This window comes from Lates calcarifer, unplaced genomic scaffold (assembly GCF_001640805.2).
Source record: "Lates calcarifer isolate ASB-BC8 unplaced genomic scaffold, TLL_Latcal_v3 scaffold_43_93, whole genome shotgun sequence".
Classification (NCBI taxonomy): Eukaryota; Metazoa; Chordata; class Actinopteri; family Centropomidae; genus Lates; species Lates calcarifer.
Genome location: NW_026118163.1, coordinates 26,150 through 53,520, shown reverse-complemented (window position 1 = coordinate 53,520; position 27,371 = coordinate 26,150). Strand labels below are relative to the sequence as shown.

At 47.2% G+C, this 27,371-nt stretch overlaps 5 protein-coding genes and 2 long non-coding RNA genes across 9 annotated transcripts; 3 read left to right on the top strand and 4 right to left on the bottom strand.

Annotated features, from left to right (window-relative positions):
• Positions 1-1,401: 1,401 nt before the first annotated feature.
• Positions 1,402-2,736, bottom strand: LOC108881131 (tripartite motif-containing protein 54). The gene has a single exon (XM_051069593.1). It carries the CDS (start codon positions 2,641-2,643, stop codon positions 1,651-1,653), a length of 993 nt encoding a protein of 330 aa, XP_050925550.1. The 5' UTR covers positions 2,644-2,736; the 3' UTR covers positions 1,402-1,650.
• A 93-nt stretch (positions 2,737-2,829) lies between these two features.
• Positions 2,830-4,592, top strand: LOC108881132 (uncharacterized). The gene is made up of 3 exons (XR_007812750.1): positions 2,830-3,120; positions 3,931-4,111; positions 4,454-4,592. It is a non-coding gene; the product is annotated as an uncharacterized LOC108881132 (long non-coding RNA).
• A 589-nt stretch (positions 4,593-5,181) lies between these two features.
• On the bottom strand, positions 5,182-9,517 carry ackr3b (atypical chemokine receptor 3b). Of its 2 annotated transcripts, none has more exons than XM_018672954.2 (2): positions 9,357-9,517; positions 5,182-7,465 (listed from the first exon to the last, which is right to left on the bottom strand). In XM_018672954.2, exon 2 carries the CDS (start codon positions 7,446-7,448, stop codon positions 6,348-6,350), a length of 1,101 nt encoding a protein of 366 aa, XP_018528470.1. In that variant the 5' UTR covers positions 7,449-7,465; positions 9,357-9,517; the 3' UTR covers positions 5,182-6,347. The 2 variants fall into 2 exon arrangements, with proteins under 2 accessions (XP_018528470.1, XP_018528471.1); XM_018672955.2 differs by lacking the exon at positions 9,357-9,517 and adding an exon at positions 9,015-9,342.
• Positions 9,518-9,640: 123 nt separating this feature from the next.
• Positions 9,641-16,481, top strand: LOC108881112 (dynein regulatory complex protein 11-like). The gene is given in 20 exon segments (XM_051069590.1): positions 9,641-9,757; positions 10,026-10,341; positions 10,474-10,587; positions 10,686-10,874; positions 11,314-11,385; positions 11,468-11,670; positions 11,777-11,861; positions 11,931-12,008; positions 12,095-12,167; positions 12,525-12,622; positions 12,701-12,790; positions 12,907-12,959; positions 13,031-13,113; positions 13,188-13,295; positions 13,595-13,779; positions 13,974-14,060; positions 14,147-14,324; positions 14,483-14,700; positions 14,702-14,722; positions 15,213-16,481. Coding segments are annotated over 20 exon segments (2,418 nt in total). The 5' UTR covers positions 9,641-9,743; the 3' UTR covers positions 15,366-16,481.
• A 743-nt stretch (positions 16,482-17,224) lies between these two features.
• LOC108881129 (sorting nexin-9) lies at positions 17,225-22,997 on the bottom strand. Of its 2 annotated transcripts, none has more exons than XM_018672952.2 (17): positions 22,838-22,997; positions 21,874-21,960; positions 21,694-21,768; positions 21,484-21,577; positions 21,145-21,289; positions 20,977-21,061; positions 20,769-20,894; positions 20,547-20,664; positions 20,317-20,447; positions 20,127-20,230; positions 19,407-19,510; positions 18,969-19,046; positions 18,742-18,818; positions 18,531-18,620; positions 17,858-17,972; positions 17,677-17,768; positions 17,225-17,594 (listed from the first exon to the last, which is right to left on the bottom strand). In XM_018672952.2, exons 1-17 carry the CDS (start codon positions 22,847-22,849, stop codon positions 17,547-17,549), a joined length of 1,581 nt encoding a protein of 526 aa, XP_018528468.1. In that variant the 5' UTR covers positions 22,850-22,997; the 3' UTR covers positions 17,225-17,546. The 2 variants fall into 2 exon arrangements, with proteins under 2 accessions (XP_018528468.1, XP_018528469.1); XM_018672953.2 differs by having other exon boundaries at positions 21,145-21,286.
• Positions 22,998-23,219: 222 nt separating this feature from the next.
• On the top strand, positions 23,220-24,217 carry LOC127142261 (uncharacterized). The gene is made up of 2 exons (XR_007812748.1): positions 23,220-24,017; positions 24,053-24,217. It is a non-coding gene; the product is annotated as an uncharacterized LOC127142261 (long non-coding RNA).
• On the bottom strand, positions 23,733-27,229 carry LOC108881127 (CD59 glycoprotein). Its single transcript, XM_018672937.1, has 4 exons — positions 27,086-27,229; positions 25,797-25,898; positions 25,646-25,719; positions 23,733-24,675 (listed from the first exon to the last, which is right to left on the bottom strand). The coding sequence occupies exons 1-4, from the start codon at positions 27,138-27,140 to the stop codon at positions 24,553-24,555; spliced, it is 354 nt and encodes a 117-aa protein (XP_018528453.1). The 5' UTR covers positions 27,141-27,229; the 3' UTR covers positions 23,733-24,552.
• Positions 27,230-27,371: the final 142 nt, after the last annotated feature.

Below are 27,371 nucleotides of genomic sequence, written 5' to 3'. Positions count from 1 at the left end.
CTGTGGCTCTCTGTAGATCCTGGTCCCAGGACTGATCTACAGCTTCGCTGTGGGAGAGGATGGTGAGTTAATGTTGGTTGTTGTTGTTTGTTGTTTGTTGTTGTCAGCCCATGTCAGAGCAGTGAACTCTGTGTTATTCTGTTTTCTCAGACAGGAGCAGGAAACACCTGAACCACCTGACCTACACTCACCTGTGAGTATGAAGTGTGAGTGTTTGTGCACTTTAGTGTGATGGTGATTTATTGTGAGTTAGTGTGAATATGTGATGCAGATAAACAGTGATGTCAGACTGTTTCTGCTGCCACAGCCACAGGGCTAACGTTAGCTTTCTGGTATGTTAGCCACAGAGCTAACGTTAGCCACAGAGCTAATGTTAGCCACAGAGCTAATGTTAGCCACAGAGCTAACAGGCGTCATAGCTGTGGTTCGTGGAGAGATTTCCACCTCAGTGTGAAGAAGAACTGATGAAGAGTCTGGGCTCAGGACAACAGGTGTTTTTAATTAACTTTATTTGTAGCAGGTGAGTGAACAGAGTTTCATAAAAGCTAAAAACAGTGACTGTGACTGAATGTTTTAAACCTGTGACCCAGTTCATCTGCAGCTGCTCCCTGATCTATTTCAGACCTGAAGCCTCAGACTGACTCAGACTTTTAATCTGAAGAGTCACCACTGACCTTCCACAATAGAAGCCCAGACATGTGTTTGTGTTTGAACTCAGTGAACTGGTCCTCTGATGAACGTGCACATGCTCTGGAGCCTCGTGCACAGGGTGGGGTGGGGGGTTCTATATGTGCACACGAGTGAAATCTGATCCACAGAGAAACATGGAGCTGAACTCAGACTGAAAATAAATAAAAAATAAACATGGAACATGAATACGATAAACATGGACCTGGTCCAGGTCCAGGTTCTGGTTTAACCCAGATTTACTCTGAACCTGGACTCTGTGTGTGTTTGTTGATGACTCTGGCCCAGGTCCAGACTCTCAGGCTGAGGGGGGTCTGGGTCTGTCCTCTGTCACGGTCTAATTAAAGCAGTGGACACGTGGTGCGTTCAGGTGATGTCAGTGAGTCATGTAAATGTCAGGACTGGTTTATCTGACACCTCTTATCTCTGTCAGACTGTGAGTGTGACAGGATGTGGCCCAGGTCCAGGTCGACCTCTGAGTCCTCTTCACATCAGACACCCCCACCCCCCACCCCCCCCGTTTCCCAGCATGCCTCAATTTGAAACCTGACCCCCCCTCCCAGTAAAAATAACCTCCACAGACGACTAAACAAGGCCAGGAGGCGTTCACTGACCCTGATAAATATAGGAAGCCACATGCAGCTCTAAATCCAGAGTCAGACCGGGAGAGTCCCGACCCATAATAGATCTGTTACAGTAGAAACTGGAGCCGAGTCATATTCAAATCAAACTTTATTCACACATGACAGCAGCACAGCAAAAACAGTCCAGACTCTGGACCAGACAGAGTAACATCAGAATAAAAAAGTAGAAAAAACAAATGTTTCATTTAGTAAAGTAAAGTCTGTTCTCTCAGAGTCTCTGACTGTTTTCAGTCTTTGGTCTTTATCAGACCAGGATCAGGTCTGAACTCACTGCTGGACTCTGGACCAGGACCCTGAGGAGGCCTCTCCTCCTGGTCTCTCAGTCCTGGTCCTCCTCCTGTCTGAAGTCCATGTGGGCCAGCAGGACCTGGACCTGCTCCGTGTCCAGACTCAGGTGCTCCATGTTCTCGTACCCGGGTTCAGGTCTGAGGATCTGGTCTGTGACGGCGCTCTGAGCCTCCTGCTGCAGCTGTTTGGCGGCGAGCAGCAGCTCGGCGACACCGCAGCGCTGCAGACTCTGCTTCACCTTCTCCTGCAGCTGGTTGCTAAGCGACAGCTGCTGGCGGCAGCGCTCCTGCAGCGCCCGCAGCGCCGCCGTCTTGTCGCGCTCCTCGCGGTCGATGCGATCCAGCAGCAGGGCCTTCCTCTCCTCCATGACGGCGTACAGCAGGTCCAGGCTCTCGCCCAGACGCCGCCTCTGCAGCTCCCCATTGTCCCGGACCAGCTGGCAGGTCCGGTCTAGCTGCGCCGCCTCGGCCTGGACGCGGGCGTCGGCAGCGGCGAGCAGCTCGACGGCGGCGCGGAGCTCGGCCTTCTGGCTCTGGTAGACGGCGAGCAGCGGCGACACCTGGCAGTCCCGGTGCTGACCGAACACCTTGCACATGGAGCAGGTGGGGGTCTGGCAGCTGACGCAGTAGATGTTGATGTGCTCGTCCTCGTGCTCCGGACACCGCACCTGCTTGGCGTCCTGGTCTTTGAGCGGCGGGTCGTCAGTCTGGCTCTTCTCCTGCTGCTGCTTGTACACGTCGATGATGTTCTCCACCAGCAGGTTCCTCTGCAGACCGTAGACCCCGTGCCGGTCCAGGACCACCTCGAAGCGGCAGGTGGGGCAGCGGAAGGTCCCCCCAGAGAAGTGGTACGGGTTCCTGGACTCATACAGGTCGTTGGCGCAGCCGCGGCACAGGTTGTGTTGGCAGGGCAGGATCACCACGGGTTTACTGAACATGTCTAGACAGATCGGACACGTCAGCTGCTTCTCCAGACCGTCCAGGGCCCCGAGAGGCCGGACCACCTGCCCCGTCTGGATGTCCATCGTCTGTGGGTCTCTGACAGTCTCTGACAGTCTCTGTGGGTCTCTGGTCTCTGGTCTGTGTCGTCCTCTGTGGTTTATGTGAATCTGCAGCTCCTCTGTTTTTATACCCAGGGAAGAGGACACTCCCCCCCCCCCCGATTCAGAGAAAATAGCCTCCTGCACACTCCCCCCCCCCCCGCTCAGACTGAACAACATGTTGTCGTCTGTTTTTTGTTGTTGTTGTTTTTTGACTGATTCACTTTTAAATCAACTGAAGCTGATTTATATTAATTTATTTTAGTGATCGTCAGCCTGACCTTTGACCTTTGTCTGTGTGTGTGTGTGTGTGTGTGTAGTAAACAGTAAACAGTGCAGGTTGTGTAACAGCTTCATGGAAACTGTTTCTACATGTTCACACTGTCGTCATCTCTGACTTGTTTATGATCCTGGTCGTGGTCCTGGTCCCTGTCCTGGTCCTGGTTCTCAGGAGCCTCCGAGGTGAGTTCACCTGGCGTCACATGACGTCAACGTCTCCACCACTAAGCTTCCAACAGGTCATTTCATTTAGCTCTGAGCTCTTCTACAAAAGCCTTTCTTCTTAGAAAGTTAGTGAGAGTTTGAAAGAGCGTGAGTAGAAACACAACGAGGCTGTAAAGGTGGACTGGTGAGTAGATGGGTTTTCATGTTAACGTCCCCGACAACCTCTGTAGTCTCATTTAGACACTCGTTAGCAACCGCCTTTTTTAAGACACGTAAAAGCTTCAAACATCAGGAGTGGGGGATTTACTGACCCATTTTATGTTGGAGAATAAAACCTGAAAATGTCTTGAGCTTGTGTTAAAACCACAGACCTTATTTCAGACATTTAACCAGAAACACACTGACAACAGGAAGTGCTAACATGCTAACATGCTAACTGACTTCCTGGTTTCAGGGTTAGGGTCACATGATGAGCAGTGAGCGCCTCCTCCTGTTCCACTGTTTGTCCACCAGGTGTCACACCTCACCTGTAACACACACACCACACACACACACACACACACCACACACTCACACTCTTCCTCAGGTCAGAGTGATGAAGGAGCACAACTCCTCTTGAGGCTCCTTACAGACCTGGACCTGGTCTGATCAGGTCTGAGTCTCAGATCCTTCAGGGTCACTTTGGAAACTTCATCAGTTTGTTCTCTGTTCTCTGTGATCAGTAATAATCAATAATCTCAGATCAATACGTCACTGATAGAGCCTCAGAGTACAGTTACCTGTCAGTACTCTGGGTTGTAATCCAGTATTTCTACTCTGTTACCTCAGGTTTGTCTGTGATCAGCTGACCCCGCTCTCAGCCAATCAGACAGCTCAGCCCCTGTTACCATGGAGACGGAGCAAGGAATGTGGAGCGGCTCCTGAAAGTAAACATGATCTCTGCCAGGGTCAAAGGTCAAAGCTCCGCCCTTCACAGGAAGTCGAGTAAAGGAACATATTCCAGGACTGAGTGTGTGATAATGACACACACACACACACACACACGTTTGGACTCGTGAGGACGTCACACATTCCCCACAGAGATACAAGACCACACACACACACACACACAGAGAGCTCCTGTTTTCAGACCTCAGAGAGAACTGCAGTAAAAAACACTGTTTTCTCTGTGGAGTTTGGTATGAGGATCTACATACAAAGTTAATGACTCAGCCATAGAGAGCTGTTCTATCAGCAGCTTAAAACCACAGTTTTCTCTGTGGAGTTTTGGTTTGAGAGCAGGAGGCTGAAAAACTGAGATTTAATCAAGTTTTGATTCTTTTTATTTTTGACCCTGACCCTCCACTCTCAGACAGACCTTCCAGGACCAGGCCCAGCAGAGTTCAAGGGTCCCTGAGGTTCTTCCAGTGGGTCAGAAGGTCCTTGAAAAAGATCTAGAAGTCTTTGAGGATGTTCAAGGTGTCATTCAGAGGGTTCCAGGGGTCCTTGAATAGGTGCAGTAGTAGTCCTTGAAGGAGGTCTTGAGCCCAAAGTCCTGAGACACATTCCAGGGGTCCTTGAAGAGACTGCAGTGGTCCTTGAATCCTCTCCAGGTCGTCTGAAGAGGCCGATCCGTGGTCCTTGAGTGAGTGTTACATTGGTCCTGTTGCCGTGGCGACCCTCAGAGCCAATCAGAGCACAACATTCCAGCCCCTCTGATCTTCATTACCTGACTGTGAATGGCCGGTCTGGTCGTCATGGAAACACAGCTCTGAATGAGGTGCTGCTCGCCACTGAGCGCGCTCAGATTGACCTCTCTGAGCTCAGGCTCCAGAGACCAAAACCTCACTCTCTCACCTGCAGACGATGACCCGCCTCCACCTGCCCAGGTAAACACAGTCATTCACCTGGAAACACCTGGACAGATGGAGACACTCAGACCAGACGTTTTTCTCTCTGCTCAGTTTTACTGGAAACTGATGAAAACACGAAAATATTCCTGAGTCACTCAGAGTTTAATTTTCCGTGGGGACAGTGAAGGCATCAGTTTGAGTCACAGTCAATGTGGTGGAAAAACATGACGTCACAAACTGAACAAACTGGGCGTTCACACGTTTTTACTCATCGTCAGGTCAGAGGAGATCAGACCTCAGATCAGCTGTTTCCAGTTTGACACGTTCACATCAACAGAAAAAAAAAAAACGAAACTTCAGTTTCCTCCATGTTTTCATTTTAATAGAGAAAAACATCAGGAAACTATGACTCAACAAAGTAAGGGACGAGCAACATAACAGATACATGACAAAATGAGTCCTTGGAGGGTTTCCAATGGTCCTTGAATGTGTTCCAGGAATTCTTATTTCTCAACAGCAGAGTAAGAACGAAACCTAGAGGGAAAGAATTTTTCTGAACAGAGTTTGGTCTCTTTTCTGACTTGAGAGGAATCAGAGGGTCCTTGAATATGTCCCAGTGGTCCTTGAGAAAGTTCCAATGATCCTTGAACACGTTCCAGGACTTTTTAACAACCCAGTACACTCTGTGTTTTATTTCTAGTCAATCAAACATCAGACGTTTCATTTTCTCTGTTCTCCTGCAGATCAATACATTCTCCTTTTGATTATTGGAATGATTGAGAAAGAAATCAAATATAAAACACAGACATATTCATAGAATACAACAGTTACATCTGACACACCTGTAACCTGTGACCTCACAGACTCACCTGTGAGTGTTTGAGCTGAGACGACTGGAGACTCCACAAGGACTAAAGTCTGTGGACGGACCTCACACTGTGTGGTCATGATAGGCCTCAGAGGTCAGAGGTATTGATCCTTTCATATTGATCAGCTGACCTGATCTGATTGATTTTAACTGTGTCACTGCAGTCTGTTGTAGTATTAGTACTAGTATTTTCAGTATGAGTATTCGTAGTATTAGTATTATTAGAAACAGTGAGTTATAACCTGTAACAGCAGCAGATCAATAATAGAGTTCATCTCATGGTTCAGTGGTTTGAGGAAGTTTAGTCCAAAACTCAAAGAGACTGTCATTGATTATCATTGATTATCAGAGAGCTGATCACTTAATCTCCAGCTGATCAATTGATCCTCTGTTTGTTTCACATCTGATTTGGTTGAGTCCGGTCGAAACTTTTCCAGATGTTCACCAGAGTTTGTACATCTTCATAGGTCCTCCAGGTCCTGCAGGTCCTGGTCTTGGCGAGCGGCGTCTTGTTGGTCCAGCAGGTTGTTGGGAGGGAGCAGAGTTCACATGGGTGCACCGTTGTCTGTCGTCACCAGGGAGCGCTCGGTGTCGGAGGCGTGCGAGGCGTCAATGAGCCTGGCGAGTCCGGTCCTGGTGGAGTACTTGAAGATGAAGGCCTTCATGAGGTCGTAGCGGTAGTTCCGGTTGAGGAAGTTGTAGAGGATGGGGTTGACGCAGCAGTGGATCAGAGACAAACACTGCGTCAGGTGCAGCGCCACGTCCAGGAAGTTCTCCAGCTGGCAGCTGAAGGGCAGGACGGCGAGCAGTGACAGCGTGTCCAGCAGGAGGACGGCGTGGAACGGCAGCCAGCACACCAGGAACACCACGATGTAGGTCAGGACGATCCGCCGGCTGACGCGGCGCTCCTGGTCCGAGCCGGGAGGGATTGCCGCTGCCAGGAGCAGGTAGAAGACAGCAATGACGGGGAAGGGGACGGCGAAGCCGAGGACGATGAAGCTCAGCTGGACGCCCGCCATCCACTCCCTCGGGTTCTCGGACGGGTAAACTGGCCGACAGACGGCGCCATCGTGGTGCGACGACTTCACTGCTCGCAGGAAGTAGGTGTCGGGGACGGAGGCCGCCAGCGCCAGCAGCCACACCAGCACGCAGATCAGCCGCCGTGCCGCCCTCTTCCTGCGGCTGCCAGGGGCATCGGCGAGCAGCGTGACGGACAGGTAGCGATCGACGCTCATGCAGGTGAGGAAGAAGATGCTGCTGAAGAGGTTGACACTGAAGACCAGGTGGGCAAGTTTACATACGGCCTCGCCAAATGGCCAGAGACCGCCGCGCAGCAGCGAGGTCACCCAGACCGGCAGCGTGGCCACGACGCACAGGTCGGCTGCTGCCAGGTTCAGGACGTACAGGTGTGTCTCGTAGCGGTTCCCATCAGAGCGCAGGTTGACCCAGACCACCAGGGCATTGGCGGCGAGGCCGACCAGGAAGATGAAGACGTAGAGGACGGAGAGGAAGTGGAGGAAGACGGCATGGCCGACGGCGCCCGAACACAGCAGCGTCTCCACGTGGGACAGGTTGTCGATGGACGTCAGGTTCAGCTCCTCCCACAGCTCCATGAGCTCGGTGAGGTCACTCGAACTCAGACTCATGACGAGGATAAGGACACCTGGAAAACAAAACACAGACAAGTCAGGACCTGGACCTGGATCAGAGTTTAACTCAAGTCTATTCAGAGGGACAGACAGATAGATGGACAGACAGACAGACAGACGGACAGATGGACAGACAGACAGACGGACAGATGGACAGATGTGTTGTTTCCAGATTTAGATCCAGGAAGTGACAGAACAACAGCATCTCTGTGTGATCGTCACCGATCAATAACGTCTGTGTGATCAATACTGAGCCAGCTGCAGCTGAACAAAGATGACGCTGTTTCAGACTCAGCATCCCATAATAATAATTTATCTCTTCAACCTTAACGACCTGATGGACAAATCACGAACCAGACTCCATTAAAAAACTCCAGATTTAAGATTGTCTGCTCAGAGACTTTAAATACGATCAGCTGCTGTTTGTAAATAAACAACCAGAGAAGAAGTGAGGAGGAGGAGGAGTTTTACTGCTCCTTCACTTCACCATAAAACCTCCACAGGACACTTTACACTGAAAGGTCACGACCTTCAAAATAAAAGTTTACTGCAGAGCTGAAACAATGAGACAGAGAAGCAGTTTAAATCTTTAATATAAATATAATGGAAGTGAATGAGCCTCCGTTGACTTTCATGTTATTTAGAACTCATATGTTCAGGTAATTTATCTGCAGTTTTCAGGTTTATGTTAATGAGCTCCCTGAGGCACCACAGCTCCAACCAGTCAGATAACAGACACCAGCTGAGAGGCTCCTGAACGCACCACCAAAATCCCATAAACCACCAGAGAGCACTTGAGGTGTCATGAAACACAGGCTGACCTCTGTCCACGGCCCAGCATCAACTACAGCCTCAGTGACGCTGAGGTCAACATCAAACACTCGCCGAACTCCGCTGAAAAGTCTCTCAATTAAACGACTGTTTCCTCACGGCGTCTTTTTAACGCGTTATAACGCAAATATTACGATGTTACGAATAAACCCGGAACACACTTCAGTCCGGCTCAGGTTTCATTCACCGTTGGTTGCACATTAATTGTTACTTTTTCAAACAGGTTCATTGATTTTAAGGCAGAAAACGCCGCCGTGGGCTGCAGTCATAAACGAGATAAACTGCTCTTTAGAGAGACTTTAAATTACACTGCAGTGAAGTCTGCTGGATCTGTTATGTGCCGAACACACAGGAGGACGCTCCTGTTCATTAGTCTTATTTAATAGTTTTCATCCTGAAGTAGAAATACATTGTTTTATGTTTAATCTCCAAAAATAAACATATTTTAATGGGACTCTGGGTTGAAGTTCTCACTGCGACAGATCTTAAAAATAAGGTGCGTCAGATTATTGATGATTTTTTTATTAGTTGCAAAAGTGTTAAAGAAATTGCTCAATAAAGTTCAGTGTGAACAAATGTCAGCGTTCGTGGACAATGTCAGACTCCGTTAAAAAAAAAAACTCAAATTAAGGTTCTTTGTGTAACGGCAGGTTGTAACAGATTATAACACAAATATAAAGACTTTTCAGGACCAAACATGACACAGTGATCAGTTCGGCTCAGATTTCTTACCCCATCACAGGACGTCCGTGCAGATACAGATCATTTTATGAAGAAGATTCGAAGTTATTAACACGTTACAGCGGAGTTGAACGATCATAAATCTGTTCATCAAAGTTAAGATTTCATTAAATCTGAGTGATGTCTGTTGTGACATTTTTCACCGAATACAACAGCGAGTATCAGTGGTTAGTAATCATGAATAAAAGTGTCTGTATAAAGTCCGTTCCTCGGCCTCTGAGTCAGAAATCCAAAAACAACACATTTTTAAACGGAGTCTGGTTTAAAGTCCCGAAAGTGCAACGGCGAGCGAAACTGCCCGTGTGAACCTGACAGGATGAGAGACGGACTCACTTTAAAACTCTGTGGTCTACAGCAGAGTCTGGGTCCGGGTTCTACTACGTCGCTCCGGTTAAATTCCGAGTCCAGAGGCGGGTTAGAGTCCGGCTCCTGCTGCGGACAGTCCGAGGCGGTCCGAGGCGGTCTGACAGGGTCCCCCTTCACTTTGCAGTGTAGTAAGCAGGAGGAACACCCCCCCACACACCCCTCCCCTCCCCCGAGTAAATCTGAGTGGAAGGCTGTCAGTGCGCATGCGCGGCGTTGTATTTGTTGGTTGCCACGCTCCGCTGCTCAGACACAGAGGAGGAGGGACCCGGACCCGGAGGGACCAGGACCTGCAGTCTCTGCTCCAGGACTCTGACTGAAAAACATCAAATCTTAGATCCTGAGCTCCGACAGGTGATGACGTCACACAGGTAAGGCTCTGATTCCTCCTCTGAGTTTTTACCTCGAGTCGTTTTCCTTGAAAATCCTTGAACATGTTTCCAGGCAGAGAGGTTGTGTTGGTGTTTCCATGACGACGGCTTAAAACCAGAGTTTTCTCTATGAGGTTTTGAACGTGTGAAAACAAACAGCTGTTTCCACATTTCCCAGCATGCACTGCTTCAGGTTCAACCTTTAAACCCTGGGTCTCTGATCCAGACTAAAACTCAGTCTTCAGACCCCCCCCCCCTCCTCTAACAGGAAGTGGGCCACGGCTCATGACACCCTCCAGGACCTCCTCCAGGACGAGGTTCCCTCAGACCCTCCTGGACCTCAGAGGGACCAACTGCAGGTCCTCCAGGACCGGGCTGTCCTCTACCTGAAGTACCTGCAGATCTTCCGGGATCTGGAGGAGGTCTACGAGCAGCTGGTCCAGCCCCAGAAGAGGAGGGCCGTCCGGACAGTCCTGGAGGGGCTGATGGGTCGACTCCTGGAACTCAAGGCTCAGATGGTGGAGCTGGACCTGTCCGAGTTCCACTACTTTGATGAGCTGCTGCTTGACCTTAAGATGACCCCGGTGAGTCCATGAGACCTCCAGACCTGATCCACCATCAGTCTGCAGGAGAACCATCAGACCTGGTCCAAAGTGGATCAGGTCCAAAGGGGATCAGGTCTGAGGCTGACCCCCTTTCTCTCTCTGTGTCTCCAGAAGGACCTGGAGGTGCCCCTCCCACGGTGTTTCCTCAGAAACTGGACTGAGCAGCAGAGACTCAAACACACTATCGTGTCCAACATCCTGGAGAAACAACGAGCCAATCAGACGGTGAGAAACGACTTGTTAAAATAACTTTAGCAGACTGTGAGTTTAATAAAGTTTAATAAAGTTCAACAGACTCTGATGTGTCTCTGGTCCTGGTCCAGACCTCCTCAGTCCCTGTCCTGAATCTGGAGGAGGCAGTCCGACTCCTGCAGGCGTCTGAGCGCGCTCGGCAGGGACGAATAAGAGCTCGGTTCATGACTGAGCTCGTCCAATCAGAGCGAGACGGCAGGAGACACACCTGGAGACCAACACACCTGAGCCTGGACCAGGCCGCAATCCAGATCCAGAAGGTACCGGGTCTAATCCACTTGAGGAGAACTGCTGTTTAATCCCATTAATCTAAATCTTAACAGGAAGCTGTGACATCAGCGTCATGTTCAGACAGGTGAGGTCAGGTGAGGGTCAGTTCACCTGTCAGCTCTGCCCCGACCCCGACCGTGAACTGAGCACGCTCAGTCAGGATTTCAGATGTCAGGTTTCCTCAGGTGGATCACAAAGGATTCATGTCACGCAGAAACACCTGAGTTTACCTGTAGAACACCTGAGTAAAACCAGTAGAACCCATCAGAATATTTTAGTTCTGACTTTACACCTGAATCAGCTCAAACACACATTCTACAGTTTTACATGAATCAATAATTGATTGATAGATAATGATTGATAAACAGGATGTTGATGTCTGGTTCGTTATCATGGAGACAGGAGTGAACACCTGAGTGTGTGTTTCAGGTGTGGAGAGGACACGTTCAGAGGAGGATCGCCAACAGAGAGCGGACTGAAGAGATGATCTTTCTCGGAATGGTAACAGAACGTTTCTAGTTTTATTCAAACATGAACTCTGGTTCCTCCAGTTCCTCCTCTTACGGTTTCTCTGGTTCTTCAGATCCCGGCTGAGCCTCCTGGTCCCAGTCCAGCCCAGCTCCAGGCCCAGCAGGTCTCAGCAGGTCTGAGGCTGATCCAGGACCAGAATGAGGAGGAGTACCGGAGAGCCCAGCTCAGTGTGAAGCAGTCAGTTCTCAGGGTGGAGGGAACCGACATGAAGGAGACTCTGCAGGACCAGATCCGACAGTGGTTCCTCGAGTACAGGTCAGACCAGAACCTTGGGTATCAGACACTTCCTGGTTCCCTCGGTTCCTCCTCTGTGATTGGCTCCTGTCTCTGTGTCCTGAGCTGATTGGTTCTTCTCTCTCAGAGATGCCACAGGGAGGTTTCCAGATCTCCCAGACGAGGAGGACGGAGGATCAGCTGCTCTGTTTGCTCAGAAAACACCTGAACAGGTAGGTGACCTCTGACCTCTGACCTCTGACCTCTGAGCAACTCGATGGCCTAAAACAGATAATGTTCAGGTTTCAGCCGAGCTGTCGGCCAGAGAGACGGAGAGAGAGGAGAAGAAGAAGAAAAAGAAGAAGAAAGAAGAGACAGAGGTAAAGACCAGGACCAGGACCAGGACCAGAACTAGGTTCAGGTTCTTTTACAGTGAGTTCACCACAGTCTCTGCTCTGTCCCGTAGACTGACAGATGTGGCACAGATGTTTCCAGCTGTTTCCTCCCTGATCTTTCTGCAGCACACAGAGTTTTCAGAGGTCGGTCCTCACAAAGATACAACACACACACACCACACACACACACTGTGTGTAGTTTAATGACTCGTTGTCAGAGTAAGGAGTAACTTAGTAACCACAGGGTGATATAATAACAGACTGACTTCACACACTGAGTAACTCCTGGAGTTACTTCACAGTGTGACTCTCCTGCTGGAGCCTGAGGGAGCGGTGACCTCTGACCCTGGTGTTCCACACAGGAAGTGGCTGCTCTGAGTCTCTCGGCTGCACCTGGATCAGTTCATCTCTTTTTTAACAGTGTCGTCTTGGTCAAACACTTCTGTCTCGTCCTGAGAAAATAAAAGCTCTGACACTTCCTGTTCCTTCGTGTGTGTTCAGATGTGTGGTGTTGCCGTGACAACCCTCAGATGACCGTTGACGTGCAGTTGCTCAGAGAGGAGAAGAGACAGGAAGTGGAACAGGAAGTCAGACTCCAGGTAAGTTACCTAAACTCACTCAGGTGAACACGTCCAGGTGAGCCTGTGTCTCAGGGTGCGTTTGATTTTGATCTCCAGGTGGATGAGCTGATGAGGGCGGAGCTAAAGACCTTCAAACTGGTCGTTGACAAAACAAAGAAGACCAAGAAAGGAAACAAGAAAGTCAAGGTCAGTAAATGACACCTGTTCAGGTGAACTCACCTGGGGGTGTTTGTTTCAGTGGGCTGGATGGACCAGACGGGTGGCGTCTCATTAAAACTCCTGATGCGTGTTTGTTTTTGTAGAAGAAAAAAAAAAACAAGAAGAAGAAAAAAGAGAGAGACCTGACAGCAGACAGGTGAGTTTACCTGAGCTGTGATTGGCTCCTGTCTCTGTGTCCTGAGCTGTGATTGGTTCTCTGTGTTGCAGGTCTCTCCAGTCTTTGTGTGAGGAGCTGGTTGAAAACTGTTTCCTCATCAGACCAGAGAACATCAGAATCTCTCAGTTCATCGGTAACAACACGTTCACACCTGAGAGATGATCACATGATCATCACATGCTGATCACCTCTGTCTGTCTCCTTCAGGTGAGTTCAGTTACCTGGCCTCGACTCTGCGACAGGTGAACATTGAACCGATGCCGTCTCTGTCTGACGTCCGACAGCTCGTCACTCTGTACGGCGTGCTGCCGCTGGGTCTGTCAATAACCTGTCAATAACCTGTCAATAACAATTCAAGGTTTCCAGGTTTTCCAGGATGACTGTTTGCTTCACATTAAAAGTTTCTGCAGGATTTTCCAGGCCTTGAGGCATTTCCAGGATTTAATTGGAAAGGATGACATTATCCTGGAAAACCTGGAGTATATCCTTGAATCTATCTTGAGCTTCTCCTGGAATTTGCAGGTGTCAGTAGAGCTTACACATCCTGGAAAACCTGGAAAAAATGAATGAATGTATAAACAGAGGCTGACAGTGGTCCTTGGTTTTCCCTCCAGGATCCCAGGTGGTCCTGGAGAAGACTCTGCTCCTGGCTGGTCCGTCTGGAGTCGGGAAGAAGATGCTGGTCCAGGCGATCTGCAGCGAGACCGGGGCTCACCTGTTCCACCTGAGCCCCACCCACCTGAGCCACAGGTACCCTGGTAGAGGGGGGGCTGCCTACCTGCTGCACCTGGTCTTCAAGGTGAGACTGCAGGTCTGGAAAACCTGGAAAATATCTAAAAGTCTGTCCTTTGGAGCATCATGGAAGTCCTTGAATGCTTGACAACATGAAAAATATCCTTGAAAGTCCTGGAAACACTGATGCTGGTATAAACAGATGTAGCAGGTGTGTGTGACGTCATCGTCTTCCTGCTCTCTGATTGGTCCGTGTGTCAGGTAGCAGGTGAGCTGCAGCCGTCGGTGATCTGGATTGAAGACGTAGAGAAAACCTTTTCCAAGAAAACCAGGAAGAGCAACAGAGAGGTGAGGAAACACCCGGACCAGGTCCAGGTCCAGGTCCAGGTCCAGGTCCTGGTCCTGGTCCAGCTCAGTCTCTGTCTCTGTTCCAGTCTGACCCTCGGAGGATGAAGAGGGACCTGCTGAGATCTCTGAGGACTCTGAGACCGGAGGATCAAGTCCTGGTGATCGGGACGACTCGGAGGCCATTCGATGCTGAAACCAAACCGTTCTGTAAAGTCTGGAAGAAGATCGTCCCAATCCCCAAACCGGACTACAGCTCCAGACTGGGTACAGCTTCATGTGGTCCACAGACTGGACCAGGTCCAGACTGGGTCCAGTATGTTGTCATTAGATGCTAACACGTTAGCATGTTAGCCTATTTGCTGTAATCTTCTATGCTACATTAGCATGTAGCTTCATGCTATCGCTAACATTTTTCCCATCAGCCCTGTGGAGGGAGCTGCTGCGCTCTCAGGGGGCGGAGCCTGGTCCGGGTCTGGACCTCAGCTCATTGGCTAAAATCACTGACGGTTTCACCCCGGGTCACATCCTGTCTGCGGTGCGCTCAGTGCTCCGCCCCCACAGGCTGAAGAAGCTCCGCCTCCAGCCGCTGACGGCCTCTGAATTCATCCAATCACTGTCGAGGATGGAGCCGGTGTACCAGGGAGGAGGAGGAGGCCTTCAAGGTCAGAGGTCACAACAGAAAACTTTATTTAAAAGGATGAAGAAAGTGCTGGAAACACTCTGCACCAGACACCACTGAAAAAAAACAGAGCAGCTGCAGGAACACCGCTGCTTCTACCTGTCGGTTTACCTGTGTTATTCTGTGACATTCGGTGGTGGAGGAAGTAATCAGATACTTTACTGAAGTAAAAGTACCACACAGTAACACAAACACACTGACAGATGAGGGAGCCAGCTCTGGTCCTCTGCTCATTAAAATGTCTGTTTTTTTCTTTGGAGTCTGGTCATGAAATATAACCTTTGTTTACAGGTAAACAGGTGTGTCTGATGCTCAGTGGTATGTAGGTGATGTGGGCAGCAGGGTAAATAAATCTCATGAGAGCGATCAGTAGAAACAGATTCAACATGAAATAGAAACTGAATGGATCTGGTTTCATTCAGAAATCAATGATTCAAGTTTCAGGTTCACTGATAAAAACTGTTTGTGTCCAGGTGTGGTTCAGTAAGACGCCGCTCAGCAGGAGGAGAGCTCGAGCCATCAACACCAACGAAGGAGCAGGAGGAGGAGGGAAAACAGGAAAGAAGAAGAGTAAAGGCGACAGAGAGCAGACGACAAAGAAGAAAACAAAGAAGAAGAAGAAATGAGTTGAACTGTTAATGTTAGAAAATCTTTTATTTTGAAAAACTCTGTTTTTATTAGTTTTATTATGACAGTGATAAAATAGAAAGTGTGAAGAGAATACACAAACAGATGAAGTTCAGTTTCCCGCCTCTGCTGTGACACTGCAGTTCAGTCCTGAGCCGCCAGGTGGCAGCAGAGCACCGTCTCTCTCTCTCTCTCTCTCTCTCTCTCTCTCTCTCTCTCTCTCTCTCTCTCTCACTCTCTCTCTCTCTCTCTCTCTCACACACACACACACACACACACACACCTGGATGTAATGAGTGTGACGCAGGTGCAGCTCAGACCGCAGCGGATCATCTCCAGTTTCCCGCTGAAGACTCCAACACTCAGGTATTTAACTGAACCACAGGAGCACATTAAACTGTACAGTGATGCACTCTGACCGCACCAAACTCTATTCACAAATCACGCTATTTGAACTTCTTTTCCCCTGTGAAACCCCGCAGGACGTGGTTAAAAAGATGTTGTTTATCAGTAGAAAACATCAATAAAACTCAGCGGAATTCAGTAGAAAGCCTCGGTGAGATCTGACACATCTGAAAACACTGTTAGACAGTAAACACACCACTGAGCAGGAGAGCTTAAATAACCTGTTTTTTGTACGGAGTTTGGTGTAAAGTCCATTTAAAATGACGTAATTGTGACGACATTTAGTACAGTTGAATGATATTTCCTGGTCATAATTTGGCATATAGTTAACTGAAGGCAGCGACAGTAAAATACACGGTTTTAAAACGCAGTTTGGTGTAAAGTCACTGAAACGCTAATGTGAAATATTACAATTTAAATCCCGAATTCACCAGAGGATCGAGATCATCTGTTAAATCTATTTGAATATTTTATGAATGTTACATTATATCATCATCGGAGGCGGCAAACTAAAAATAACGAGAATTTTAAATGGAGTTTGGTTCTGCGTGTCCGTTATGATACTTAACTACTTATGTGTATACTGTAATGATTAATTTGCCGAATTCATCAGAAGACCTCACTGATTAGTTAAATGTTTTCAAACATTTTTCTGTCGCCGTTTTATGTCGTCACTGAAGGCAGCTACAATAAAACGACAAAATCTTTAATGACGTTCGGGTTAAAGTGTGTCCCTGAAGAAACATTGCTGAGGCAACTACTATTGCAAAGACTATTAAATATTATAAATATCATCAAATATGAGCTCAGTTGAATGAATATTTAACAGCTAAGATCATCAGAACACCTCAGTGATCAGTGAAACAGTTTAAACTTTAACCGTGTGAGGAACAACACTGAGCGGAGCTTCCTTAAATCAGCCGGATTTTAAATGGAGTTTGTTGAGAGAACCTGGTTTAATGAACAGTAGAATCTGTGATGAAGGATTTTCTGATCATTTGTCGGTGCTGGTGAAGGCCTGGTGAAGCCTGTTGTCATGGTAACCACAGGTCAGTGAAGGCTGTACTGCGCTGATTGGCCAGCAGAGGGCGGGTCTGTGAGAACAGGTGATTCTCAGGTGATGTTTGTGGTGAAAACCTTTCTCTGCTCGGTTCCTCCGTCTTCAGTGGAAACAGATAAAAACCAGTAGAACCAGTGAAGGAAATGAAGAGTAAGCAGAGTTCCTGCAGCTTCTCTCCTCTTCCTGTCCAGGGTCTAAGGTCACCATCAGGCTGAGTCAGCAGGAAATCCTGATGTTTCCTGTCTCAGCAGTTTGGAACAGAGTGAGACCTCCCTGATCTCCACAGTAGAAACAGTAGAAACAGGGTCATGTTACACTGTAAAAACACCATCAGTATAATGACGTCCTGTAATAATAATAATAATAATAATAATAATAACAGACGTCTGACAATTTCATTATCAACGTGTTTTAATTTCAGTTTGTTCTGAAACAAATTTTAATATTTTTATTAGAAGAACAAGAAAAATAAAAAGTTTATTGAGCAGCAGAGAAGAAGAGTTTAACTCACAAACACATGACCACAGTCCAGTACAGACTAGTACAGACTAGTACAGACCAGTAGAGTCCAGTGCAGACCAGTAAACCCACAGACAGGTGGATTTAAATAACAAAGTTTGAATCACTGAGTTTTAAAAATGTTTTATTTTGTTAAACCGTCTGTAACCATGACGACGTTGTCTGGGCTGTGATGTCACCAGTGATGTCATCATCCTCACAGCGTGGTGAACTGGTTCAGAGCTGCTCTCAGCTTATCAACAATCTGACCAATCAGAGAGTAGAGTGGAGATGACATCACACATCAGCTGCTCTGTACAGGAGCCCCCCACCCCACCCCAGCTTACCTGCTGGTAGAAGGTCACCTGCTGCTCCAGGTAAAGCTGCATCACTCTGTTGTAGTCATAGATACGGTTGCTATGGAAATGATTCATCTCAGCTGCAAAGAGAAGGGAGAGGTCGGGTTACACTCAGTGTGTGTCTGTGTTGTGTAGTTGTTGTGTAGTTGTTGTGTAGTTGTTGTGTTACCCTGCAGACAGTAGCTCATGCAGCTGATCCGATGGTTCAGCGTCTTCTTGTCGTTGTTTGTGATTTTTCCTGCAGAAACTAAACGATCGGATTCTTTCACCTTCTCTACTGCAGCCTGACACACACACACACACACACACACACACACACACACACACACACACACTGGTGAGACCACACCCCCTTCATGACATCACACCTCACCTGACAAGTGGGTTCAACACAAAAACACACTGAAGGAAAAACATGAACAAAAATAAAAGTTTATACATGTAGTAGTGTGTAGTATCACAGTGTGTAGTACCACAGTGTGTAGTACCACAGTGTGTAGTAGTACAGTGTGTAGTATACAGTGTGTAGTATCACAGTGTGTAGTAGTACAGTGTGTAGTACACAGTGTGTAGTAGTACAGTGTGTAGTACCACAGTGTGTAGTAGTACAGTGTGTAGTAGTACAGTGTGTAGTACCACAGTGTGTAGTAGTACAGTGTGTAGTATCACAGTGTGTAGTAGTACAGTGTGTAGTACCACAGTGTGTAGTACCACAGTGTGTAGTACCACAGTGTGTAGTAGTACAGTGTGTAGTATCACAGTGTGTAGTAGTACAGTGTGTAGTAGTACAGTGTGTAGTACCACAGTGTGTAGTAGTACAGTGTGTAGTAGTACTGCAGTACCTTGTGTACAGTGATGATTTCTGGGAAACATCCCAGCAGACCTTTGTATTCACTGTTTGTCTCCAACAGGAAGTGAAGGTCCTTCTGAGGCTGTAGGTCAAAGGTCAGCAGAGGTGATCAGAGGTCAGATGAAAATATATTTTTATATAAATATACTGTAAGGAGTACTGTGAGTACATAGAGTAGGTGTAGTAGTATTTGACCATTTGACCTGCTGTGCGACGATTTGAGCGATCTCCTCGTAGGTTTTTCCAGCAGCCGTCAGAGCGTCAGTTAATGTCTCTTCTCCTAAAATACATCAACACCGTGCTGCGTTCAGGGACACTCTGCTTAGCCTCATCTTAAAATCACCAACATTCACCTTTAAACTACACACACTCAGGTTTCAGAGTGTCAGTGAACGCACCATCAGGAGCAGTTTATTAAGTGTGTCCTCACCTGGATATTTGCTGCTGTTGAAAACAGTCGACAGGTTTCTGAACGCTCGACCGATCCGCTCGTACTCTTTAGGCAGCGCTGCACACACACAAGCACGCACATTAATAAACACACATACACATCCCACTCCTGATGTTTGAAGCTTTTACGTGTCTTAAAAAAGGCGGTTGCTACTGAGTGTCTAAATGAGACTACAGAGGTTGTCGGGGACGTTAACATGAAAACCCATCTACTCACCAGTCCACCTTTACAGCCTCGTTGTGTTTCTACTCACGCTCTTTCAAACTCTCACTAACTTTCTAAGAAGAAAGGCTTTTGTAGAAGAGCTCAGAGCTAAATGAAATGACCAGTTGGAAGCTTAGTGGTGGAGACGTTGACGTCATGTGACCGTGGTGTAGTTGGTTTATAGCCTAACATTAGAAACTGGTTTATACTGACGTCCAGTGCAGCGTTTCCAGTGGGTGTGTCCGACGTTCAGCAGCTCTCTGACCACGTCCTCCATCGACTTTGTGAATCGATTGTAGTGCTCACACCTCTGCTCACTGCACATTAACACACACAGAAAACACACGTTACTATGCACAAACACACACTGTAAAACACACAGCTGTTGCTTCCAGTTCTTGTCTGCAGATGTGGCGTTTAAGGGACACGGTACTCTGGAGCTGACGGTGCCCTGGGAGGAAAGGACTGAGGACCTGGAAACCTGGAAAAACACGAGTCCCTCATCCTCGAAAGCCAACAGGAGGGACGGAGAACCTGGAAACTCCTGGTGGATGTTGGTTGGAGGGACTACCCAGGGCGTTGAGAATCCTCAGGGTCAGAGGACAAGTGCACAAGGAACTGTTCAGGCGAGTGGAGACAGAATCCAGATGGTTCTGGTTCTGGTACGACCAGGCAGAGGAGAAGGAGGGCAGGGCTGAGTGATGAGTAGACCTGGGTCCAGAACATCCAGCTCTCTGAGGTGTTGGGGTACCACAGAGTACCACAAGGTACCACAGGTTGGTGGGGCGACTGAAAGGAGCAGTTAGGAGCTGACAGTTCCCCCTCTTACGCTCCAGTCAGACCCTCTTTAACTCACCACTTCCTGTTTTTAAATGCTGCTGCCTGACAGATGAAACCCAGGGCAAAGGAAGTCAACAGGTTTCAGTAACTTACACCTCAGTGACGTTGAGTTCTGCAGCTTCAGGTTCAATCAGACTGAAGATCATTGGTCCCACCGTCTCGTCTTTCTCCGCCTTCCTCTTCCCCGCCTTCCACTCCTGAAACATCAGAACACTGCGTCAGCCAATCAGCACAAAGCTAACAAACCTCCTCACGGCGGGGGGGGGGGGGGGGCTTAACCTACTCTCTCGTCTCTGTAGGTGAGGAAGAGCTGAAAGACGTCGCTCTGAGAGACGACGGGGTGACGACACATCCGACTCATCCAGGCCTGCAGACGCTCCATCCTCATCCTGATGAAGTCCTCGTCAAACCTGCCTGAAAGCACAGGAACAGACTCAGAAGTCAGAGGTCAGAGGGCACCATGCAGGTGTCAAAGGCTCAGGTGCAGGTGTGGTTGTCATGGCAAAGGCTCACCTGTGACCTGTTTGTCAGGCAGCGAGGGGATGGGCAGCACTGAGCCGAACTTTTCCAGAAGACGCTCATACAGCCAATCAAAATGCTTGTAGCGATGATTGACAGGTCTGTTAGTCGTCTGGAGGAAGACAGAGGGTCAGAGAGTGAGTACTACTGTGTACTACTGTGTACTACTGTGTACTACTGTGTACTACTGTGTACTCTGTGTATTATTTGGCTCACGTTGGGGATGATCTGGTACTCGATGAAGCTCTTCAGTCCGTACAGTTTGGATTCTTTCTTCGGATCGGCGATCACACAGTCCAGAGGGGACGGAGGGTACAACCAGACTGGACCCACCTCTCCCATCTGATTGGATGATGCACAGGAGCCAATCAGAGAGCAGACGACATAAACTGTGATACAGTGACGAATAAAGTAGATTACTCACATAGACAGTAAGTCGGTCTCTGTTGTTAGCTGGAGGTTTGGCCAACAAGAAGACCTCTGGACTCGGACCTTTGGAGAATGGAAACCTGAGGACACACAGGTTCACTGGGATCTACTGAGATCTACTTTAAATCATCAGTTTGTTTGCGTATTTTGAAAGTTTGTGTACTTGTTCAGTGAGATCTTCACGGAGGGCCCGTGGCTGCTCCATCCTGAAGCTCCGCCCTCCAAGTCCATCTGCTCATTACCACGGTAACTGCCCACTGATTGGTCATCCCAGTCGTCGTCCCATTCGCCGTCATCGTCCTCAACTGCTGACGGAGACAGGAGGAGACAGTCTTTTCTGTCTTTAGCCAAACTTTTTCATCACAGAAACTGATCAATAAGTATTGATAAGATATTGATCAGATTGTAGGGGGCGCTGTTCGTACAGTTGGCACCATGTTTCAGATTACACAAACACAATGTATTTGAAAACTTACAATTATCTCCAGAAGTAATCTCTTACCTTGTTGTGTTTGAGTATATCCTCGACTGTCCCACCCCTCTGTAGTGTTACTGACATAAGCCCCGCCCCCTTCACCACCGCCAACGATTCCCACCTGAAAAACAGTGTTCTCGTTGAGGCCTCCGTATGAGTCTCAGAGACTCAGAGACTGGTCATCTGTAACAGGATGTGGGAGGAGCTGAATTCAGGTTCAGACTGATGTGAACTCACCTGTAAATATCCCTCAGGTACGAGTCCAGTTTGTCCACTGGAGTTCTGGGCCTGGATCCAACCGCCACCCACAGTCTGCACACACACACACACACACACATGAGAGTCCTGGCTCATGTTTACAGTGTACATGTTGTGTAGTTTGTGTAGTTTGTTTAGTTTGTGTTGTGTAGTTTGAACCTGGTCAATCACAGTCACCGTCTCTCCCTCTCTGACTGACAGCTCGTTGTTTCCTGGTTCAGCTGTGAAGTCATAAAGAACCTGAGCCTGAAACAAACAAACAAACAAACAAACACACACACACAGACACACACAGATCATGTCCTAAGAAGTATAGCAGAGTATTTGAAGAGAGAGTATTTGAAACTTCCTGTTGTTCCTGTTTGTTCTGTCTCATTTATTCACACTACAGATTAATATAAACTACAGATTAAACTAAACGACAGATCAATATGAACTACAGATCTTCATCTCTGTAATTATCAAACTCTTAATTTAATTCAGTTAAAAACAGTTTCTGTTTGTCTGTAATATTTAACATCTGAACACGTCTGCAGCAGAAAACTGAAACTTCTGAATAATATTTCTATGTTTTTCTCACATTATCATCCTGTTTCTTTTTGTTCCAGGGAATAATATCTTTTAATAACAGCTGTTCGATGTCCTCACAGGTTATTTTAATTTCCCTCCTGCAGAAATCACCAGTTTGTTTTCTGTTGAGGATTAACAACATGTCAGGAGGATCTTTATTATATTTCCTCTCCATCAGCAGAAACTCAAGAGTTTATAAAAATATTTTAACATCGTTCAGACTTTGTCACCAGACTCCCGCAGAGTTTTTACCTGCGTTCTCTTCATGTTTAAACAGTTAAGCTTCAGGTTTTTCCTGCTCTTTCTGTTTATTTTCTCTCGTGTTTAAACTTTTATTTTTCCTACATTAGTTTTCAAACCTGTTTCTGAAGTTTTCATCTGATTTCTTCTGTTTAAACTCTGCGATTCCTGACGCTTTAAATCCACTCATTTCCCTATGGAGTTCCTGCAGGAGCCCGCAGCCACCGTCGGTCCTGTGTTCGCTCTGCTGATGTGAACCAGCGGCAGGTGAAAGGGTCAGAGGTCACCGACAGGTACAGGTGAGCGGCCTTACCTTCAGAGCCATGATGACGTCCGCAGCGGGAGATTTTTATCCTGTAGTTTCGGGTCAAAGTTTCATCCTGTTCGGCTGTTCCCGGACCGACCAGCGACTTCTCCCGAGTCAAGGTAGACAACACACACTCACCACTTCCGGTGGATCATTTCACAATAAAAGCATCTGATTTCAGAGGCAGAATAAACTAAAGCGGAACTACGATGTTAATATAAAGTTATTCAGCGGGAGGTTTAACTGCGTGCATGATGTGTATTTACTGTTGTTTATGTGTGTGTTATTGATTCATTTAGAATATATATTTAATATCAAATATTTACTTTATGTTTTATTTTAACAGAAAACGTTTATTTTGGAAACACATTTAAAAAAAACACTCCTTTGCTGCTTTTATTTTGAAAATGTACCCGCCAGTTTCCTGTATTTTTTTTCTTCGTGGAAAACTTGACAGAATGACGTCACACACCCGGAACAGCTGAGCAGTGTTTAACAGTGTTTACCATTTTTTACAGTGTACTGGGCGTTTCCTGAAACTCCTGTTACACACTGAATTACACTGTAAAAAAACTGTAAAACAATACACTGTAAAAAGAATTACACTGTTAAAAAAACTCTTAACCACACTGTAAAACATTAGCACATACACTGTAAAACCAACCAAACTGAACCAGTTGATTTTTCTCTTCAGTAAAAAAAAAGTGAAACAATAGAACCCAGTAAAAACATCAGAGTAGATTCTGATAGAGACTCAGGAGGTTTAGTGTAGTTCACCTGTCGGTCTGCAGGCGGTGCTGCTGTACAACACTTCACACCTACTGCTGCTTTCAGGGCCCATCAGGAAACATCAGTCTTCATGGTCTCACTTCAGTTAATAATCAATCAATAAACAAATCAGTCAGAGTTTGGAAAACTTTATTGATTTAATGGTGATTTACAGACGGAGTCATGAAGCTGGAATTAGGTCAGAGTTAAAGAGAAAAGATTCATGTTGTGTTTCAGTCCAGGAACAAGAGGAACTAATAGGAGCTACAGGGTTCTATCATCAGGTTCTAATATCAGGTTCTGTCATCAGGTTCTAATATCAGGTTCTATCATCAGGTTCTAATATCAGGTTCTATCATCAGGTTCTAATATCAGGTTCTAATAGGTTCTATCATCAGGTTCTAACAGGTTCTAACAGGTTCTATCAGGTTAGTGAGGAACCCTGAGGATCAGGTTCAGATTAAAAGCATCAGGTTTGTTATTGATCTCTGATGCAGGAGACAATCAGCAGTTTCACTCTGTCATCATGCACTCCTTCAGTTTTTCCCACATCAGAGGCAGAGGTGCATCATGGGAGTTGGAGCCAGGAAGTTAATAAAGCTTCTTTTCAAAATAAAAGTCTAACAAACTACCAGGTGATCTGATTTAATCTCTAATGTTTGATCAGGTCCTGATTTTGAACCTTTGATCAGTTATTGATCATGTGATCAATAACGTGACTAAACCAGAGAGGTCTGATGTTCATGTTCGTCTTTTCAGACGTTCATCACGTAACAGAGTGAGAAGTTTTTCCTAATCGATGAGATGATCCTGTTTCAATATTTTAATGATCAATCAATCAATCAATCAATCAGACTCTTCAGATGGACGTCAGGTATTCAGGTGACTGGATGAATGAGTGAATAAGTGTGTGTCAGTTAGTTGTTGTTATGTTTCCAGACTCTGGGAGCGCCTCAGTGAATGCACCACCACATGACACCCACCGAGGCCAGCAGACCAATCAGAGAGCTCGCTGCAGAGGAGGGGGCGGAGTTACACAGGTCAGAGTTGCAGCACTTGAAGGTAAAACTGGAAACCTGGAAGTGATTGATAAAGATCAATCAGTGATCAGTTTACTGAACCCTGTCACCTGTCAGGATCCAGCAGGAGACACCTCACCTGTCTGAGACTCACCTGAGACCTGGACCAGCTCCTCCTGATGATGGAGGACTCACCTGAGACTCACCTGACACAGGTACATTCATCAACAGAGCTCAGTCTGACACCTGAACCTTTACTCTGACGAACAGGTCAGATTAAACCACGCCCACTCGACGGCTGTGTCAGCATGGAAACACTGTAAAGAGCCGTTCACTGATCCGTTCACTGAGGAAGTTTTAATTGATCGTTCTGAACTGACTCAGTGTTCAGTGCTGTTGATGGGAGCAGCAGCCATCTTGGATTCTGACGTTGGGGTTGGTGGATTTTTTCTGGCTGAAACTTCTGACTAGGAACTCAGAAATTCAGACTTCAGAGAAGGACCTTGAACGCTGCATAAATTCATCACATTCAGATCCCACATCACAAAGCTGCTGTTGCTATGGTAACCTGAGAGCGGTTTCCATGGGAACACGTTTGTCAAGGCGTTTTTGTAGTGAAGTGGGCGTGGTTTATTTTGAATTTGGTCGGAAGAACGAAGGATTGAGTGAACCTGAGTCCATCTGGTCCACCTGAGTCCACCTGAGTCCACCTGAGTCTACCTGAGTCCATCTGGACCACCTGACTCAGTCCACCTGAGTCTACCTGAGTCAGTCCACCTGAGTCTACCTAAGTCCACTTGAGTCTACCTGAGTCAGTCCACCTGAGTCTACCTGTGTCCACCTGAGTCTACCTGAGTCCACCTGGACCACCTGAGTCCACCTGAATGTTCTTCTCACTGTCTGTCTGTCTGTCTGTGTCTGTAGGTTCCTGATCCTGGTCCTGGTCCTGATCTTGATCCTGATCCTCAGAGTTTATTAATCCGTGAGATGTTTGTGTGATGTTTGTGAGCATAGGAGTTTTCAGTACCTGTGGGAACATCTGGGCCAGACGACCGTACTCACAGTCTGAGTACTTCAGGCACTGACGGTACGTCATCCCACCTGCAAGACATACACACACAGACCTTCAGTCTCTGTCCAATCACAGCTCAGGATTCTGTCCAGGTGCGTTCAGGTACCTCTCTCAGTGAGGGTGAGACAGGCGTCGTCGTAGCTGCAGTCTCGCTGTTTGGAGCAGCTGGCTGTGTAATCCTTACAGCTGTAACAGCGAATGGCGGAGCCTGAAACACACACACACACACACACACACACACACACACACACACACAGACACACATACACACATACACACAAACCTGGTTGAACAATAACAGAGTTCTATCTGTTTACATTTAAACATGACGCTGAAGTTTGGTTTGACTTCCTTTGTTTGATCATGTGACTTGAAATGTTATTACTCAGGTGTAACCAGGTGTTTTTTACCTGCAGGCCTCTCCTTCTACAGAACAACTGGTGAGATATTTCAGAGCTGCTCAGCATTTCTGGCCTCTGTCGGCCATCTTGGTTTAGAGTAGTTTGTGTTACTTACATCGACTGGCCAGTAGGTGGCAGCATCTGGAACACTGCAGAGTCCAATGTGGTGGCTGATTTTAACTTTACCATCAAACCCATGAATATACAAGAAAACAGCTTTTTAACAGCTGTAGAGGAAACTGTGACTGAAAGGGTTTAAAGTTTAAATGTTGGCTGTTTATTCTGTTTGAAATATTTTCATATAAAATCCACTGTCGATGATAACGCAGTCGACATAGCGTCGTAGCCACCAGACACAGATGAGGTCACAGAGCTGTATCAGAGCCAACATGGCCACCTCACTCTGTGTTCTTCTTCTTCTTTAGATCAGACAGGGTTTAACACATCGCTGCCTCCTAGTGGTGAAGTCAGGTCATACATTCACAGCTGTACGTTCTGTGTCAGAGCTGGACGATGTGATAAACATCAGATGATAAAAGGTTTATTGTTCAAGTTTCTCTCCTATCACAAAGCTCTGCTGTTTATCAGCTCTGTGATTGGCTGCTGACCTATCCAGGTGAACTGTCACTCTGATTGGCTGCAGACAGTCCAGCTCTGAAGTGTTTACCTCTGAGAATTCAGGTCGACCTCGCTATGAAGGTGCTTAGCTTAATTTAGCTTATCTTAGCTTAGCATAAAGACACAAGCAACAAGCAGTAGCTTCAGTTTGTTAAACAGAACAGAGGAAATAGAGTCACAGCAAATGTTCAGATGTGAACATACAGAGGTCCAGATGTTAGACCCTGACCACATCTGTAATCTACATCAGTCCACCCACACACAGGTACAGAAACAAGATTCAGAATCAGGTGATCACTCAGTAAACTGGATCAATCAATAATCAGTAACATTAACGATGACATCAGAGTTTCTTTAGTGTAGAAATCAAACATACCCAGTCCGATCATAGCGGAGCAGATCAGCAGACAGATCCCCAGGGAGCACTTCATTTTCACCTCGGCTGGTCTGTGCAGTCAGTCCAGAGACAGAGACATGAGGAGACAGTTTCCTCAGCAGAGTCCGTCCTGCTGCTCTGCTGTTAAAGATGAGGAGGAGTCGAGGTGATGGAGGTGGAGTCTGAGGCTCCGCCCAGGTGTGTGGGGGAGCTCAGACTCCACCTCCACAGAACAGCCAGAGTCATTGTTCCCGTTTTAAATATTAATGAGAGGCTGAAGGTCAGA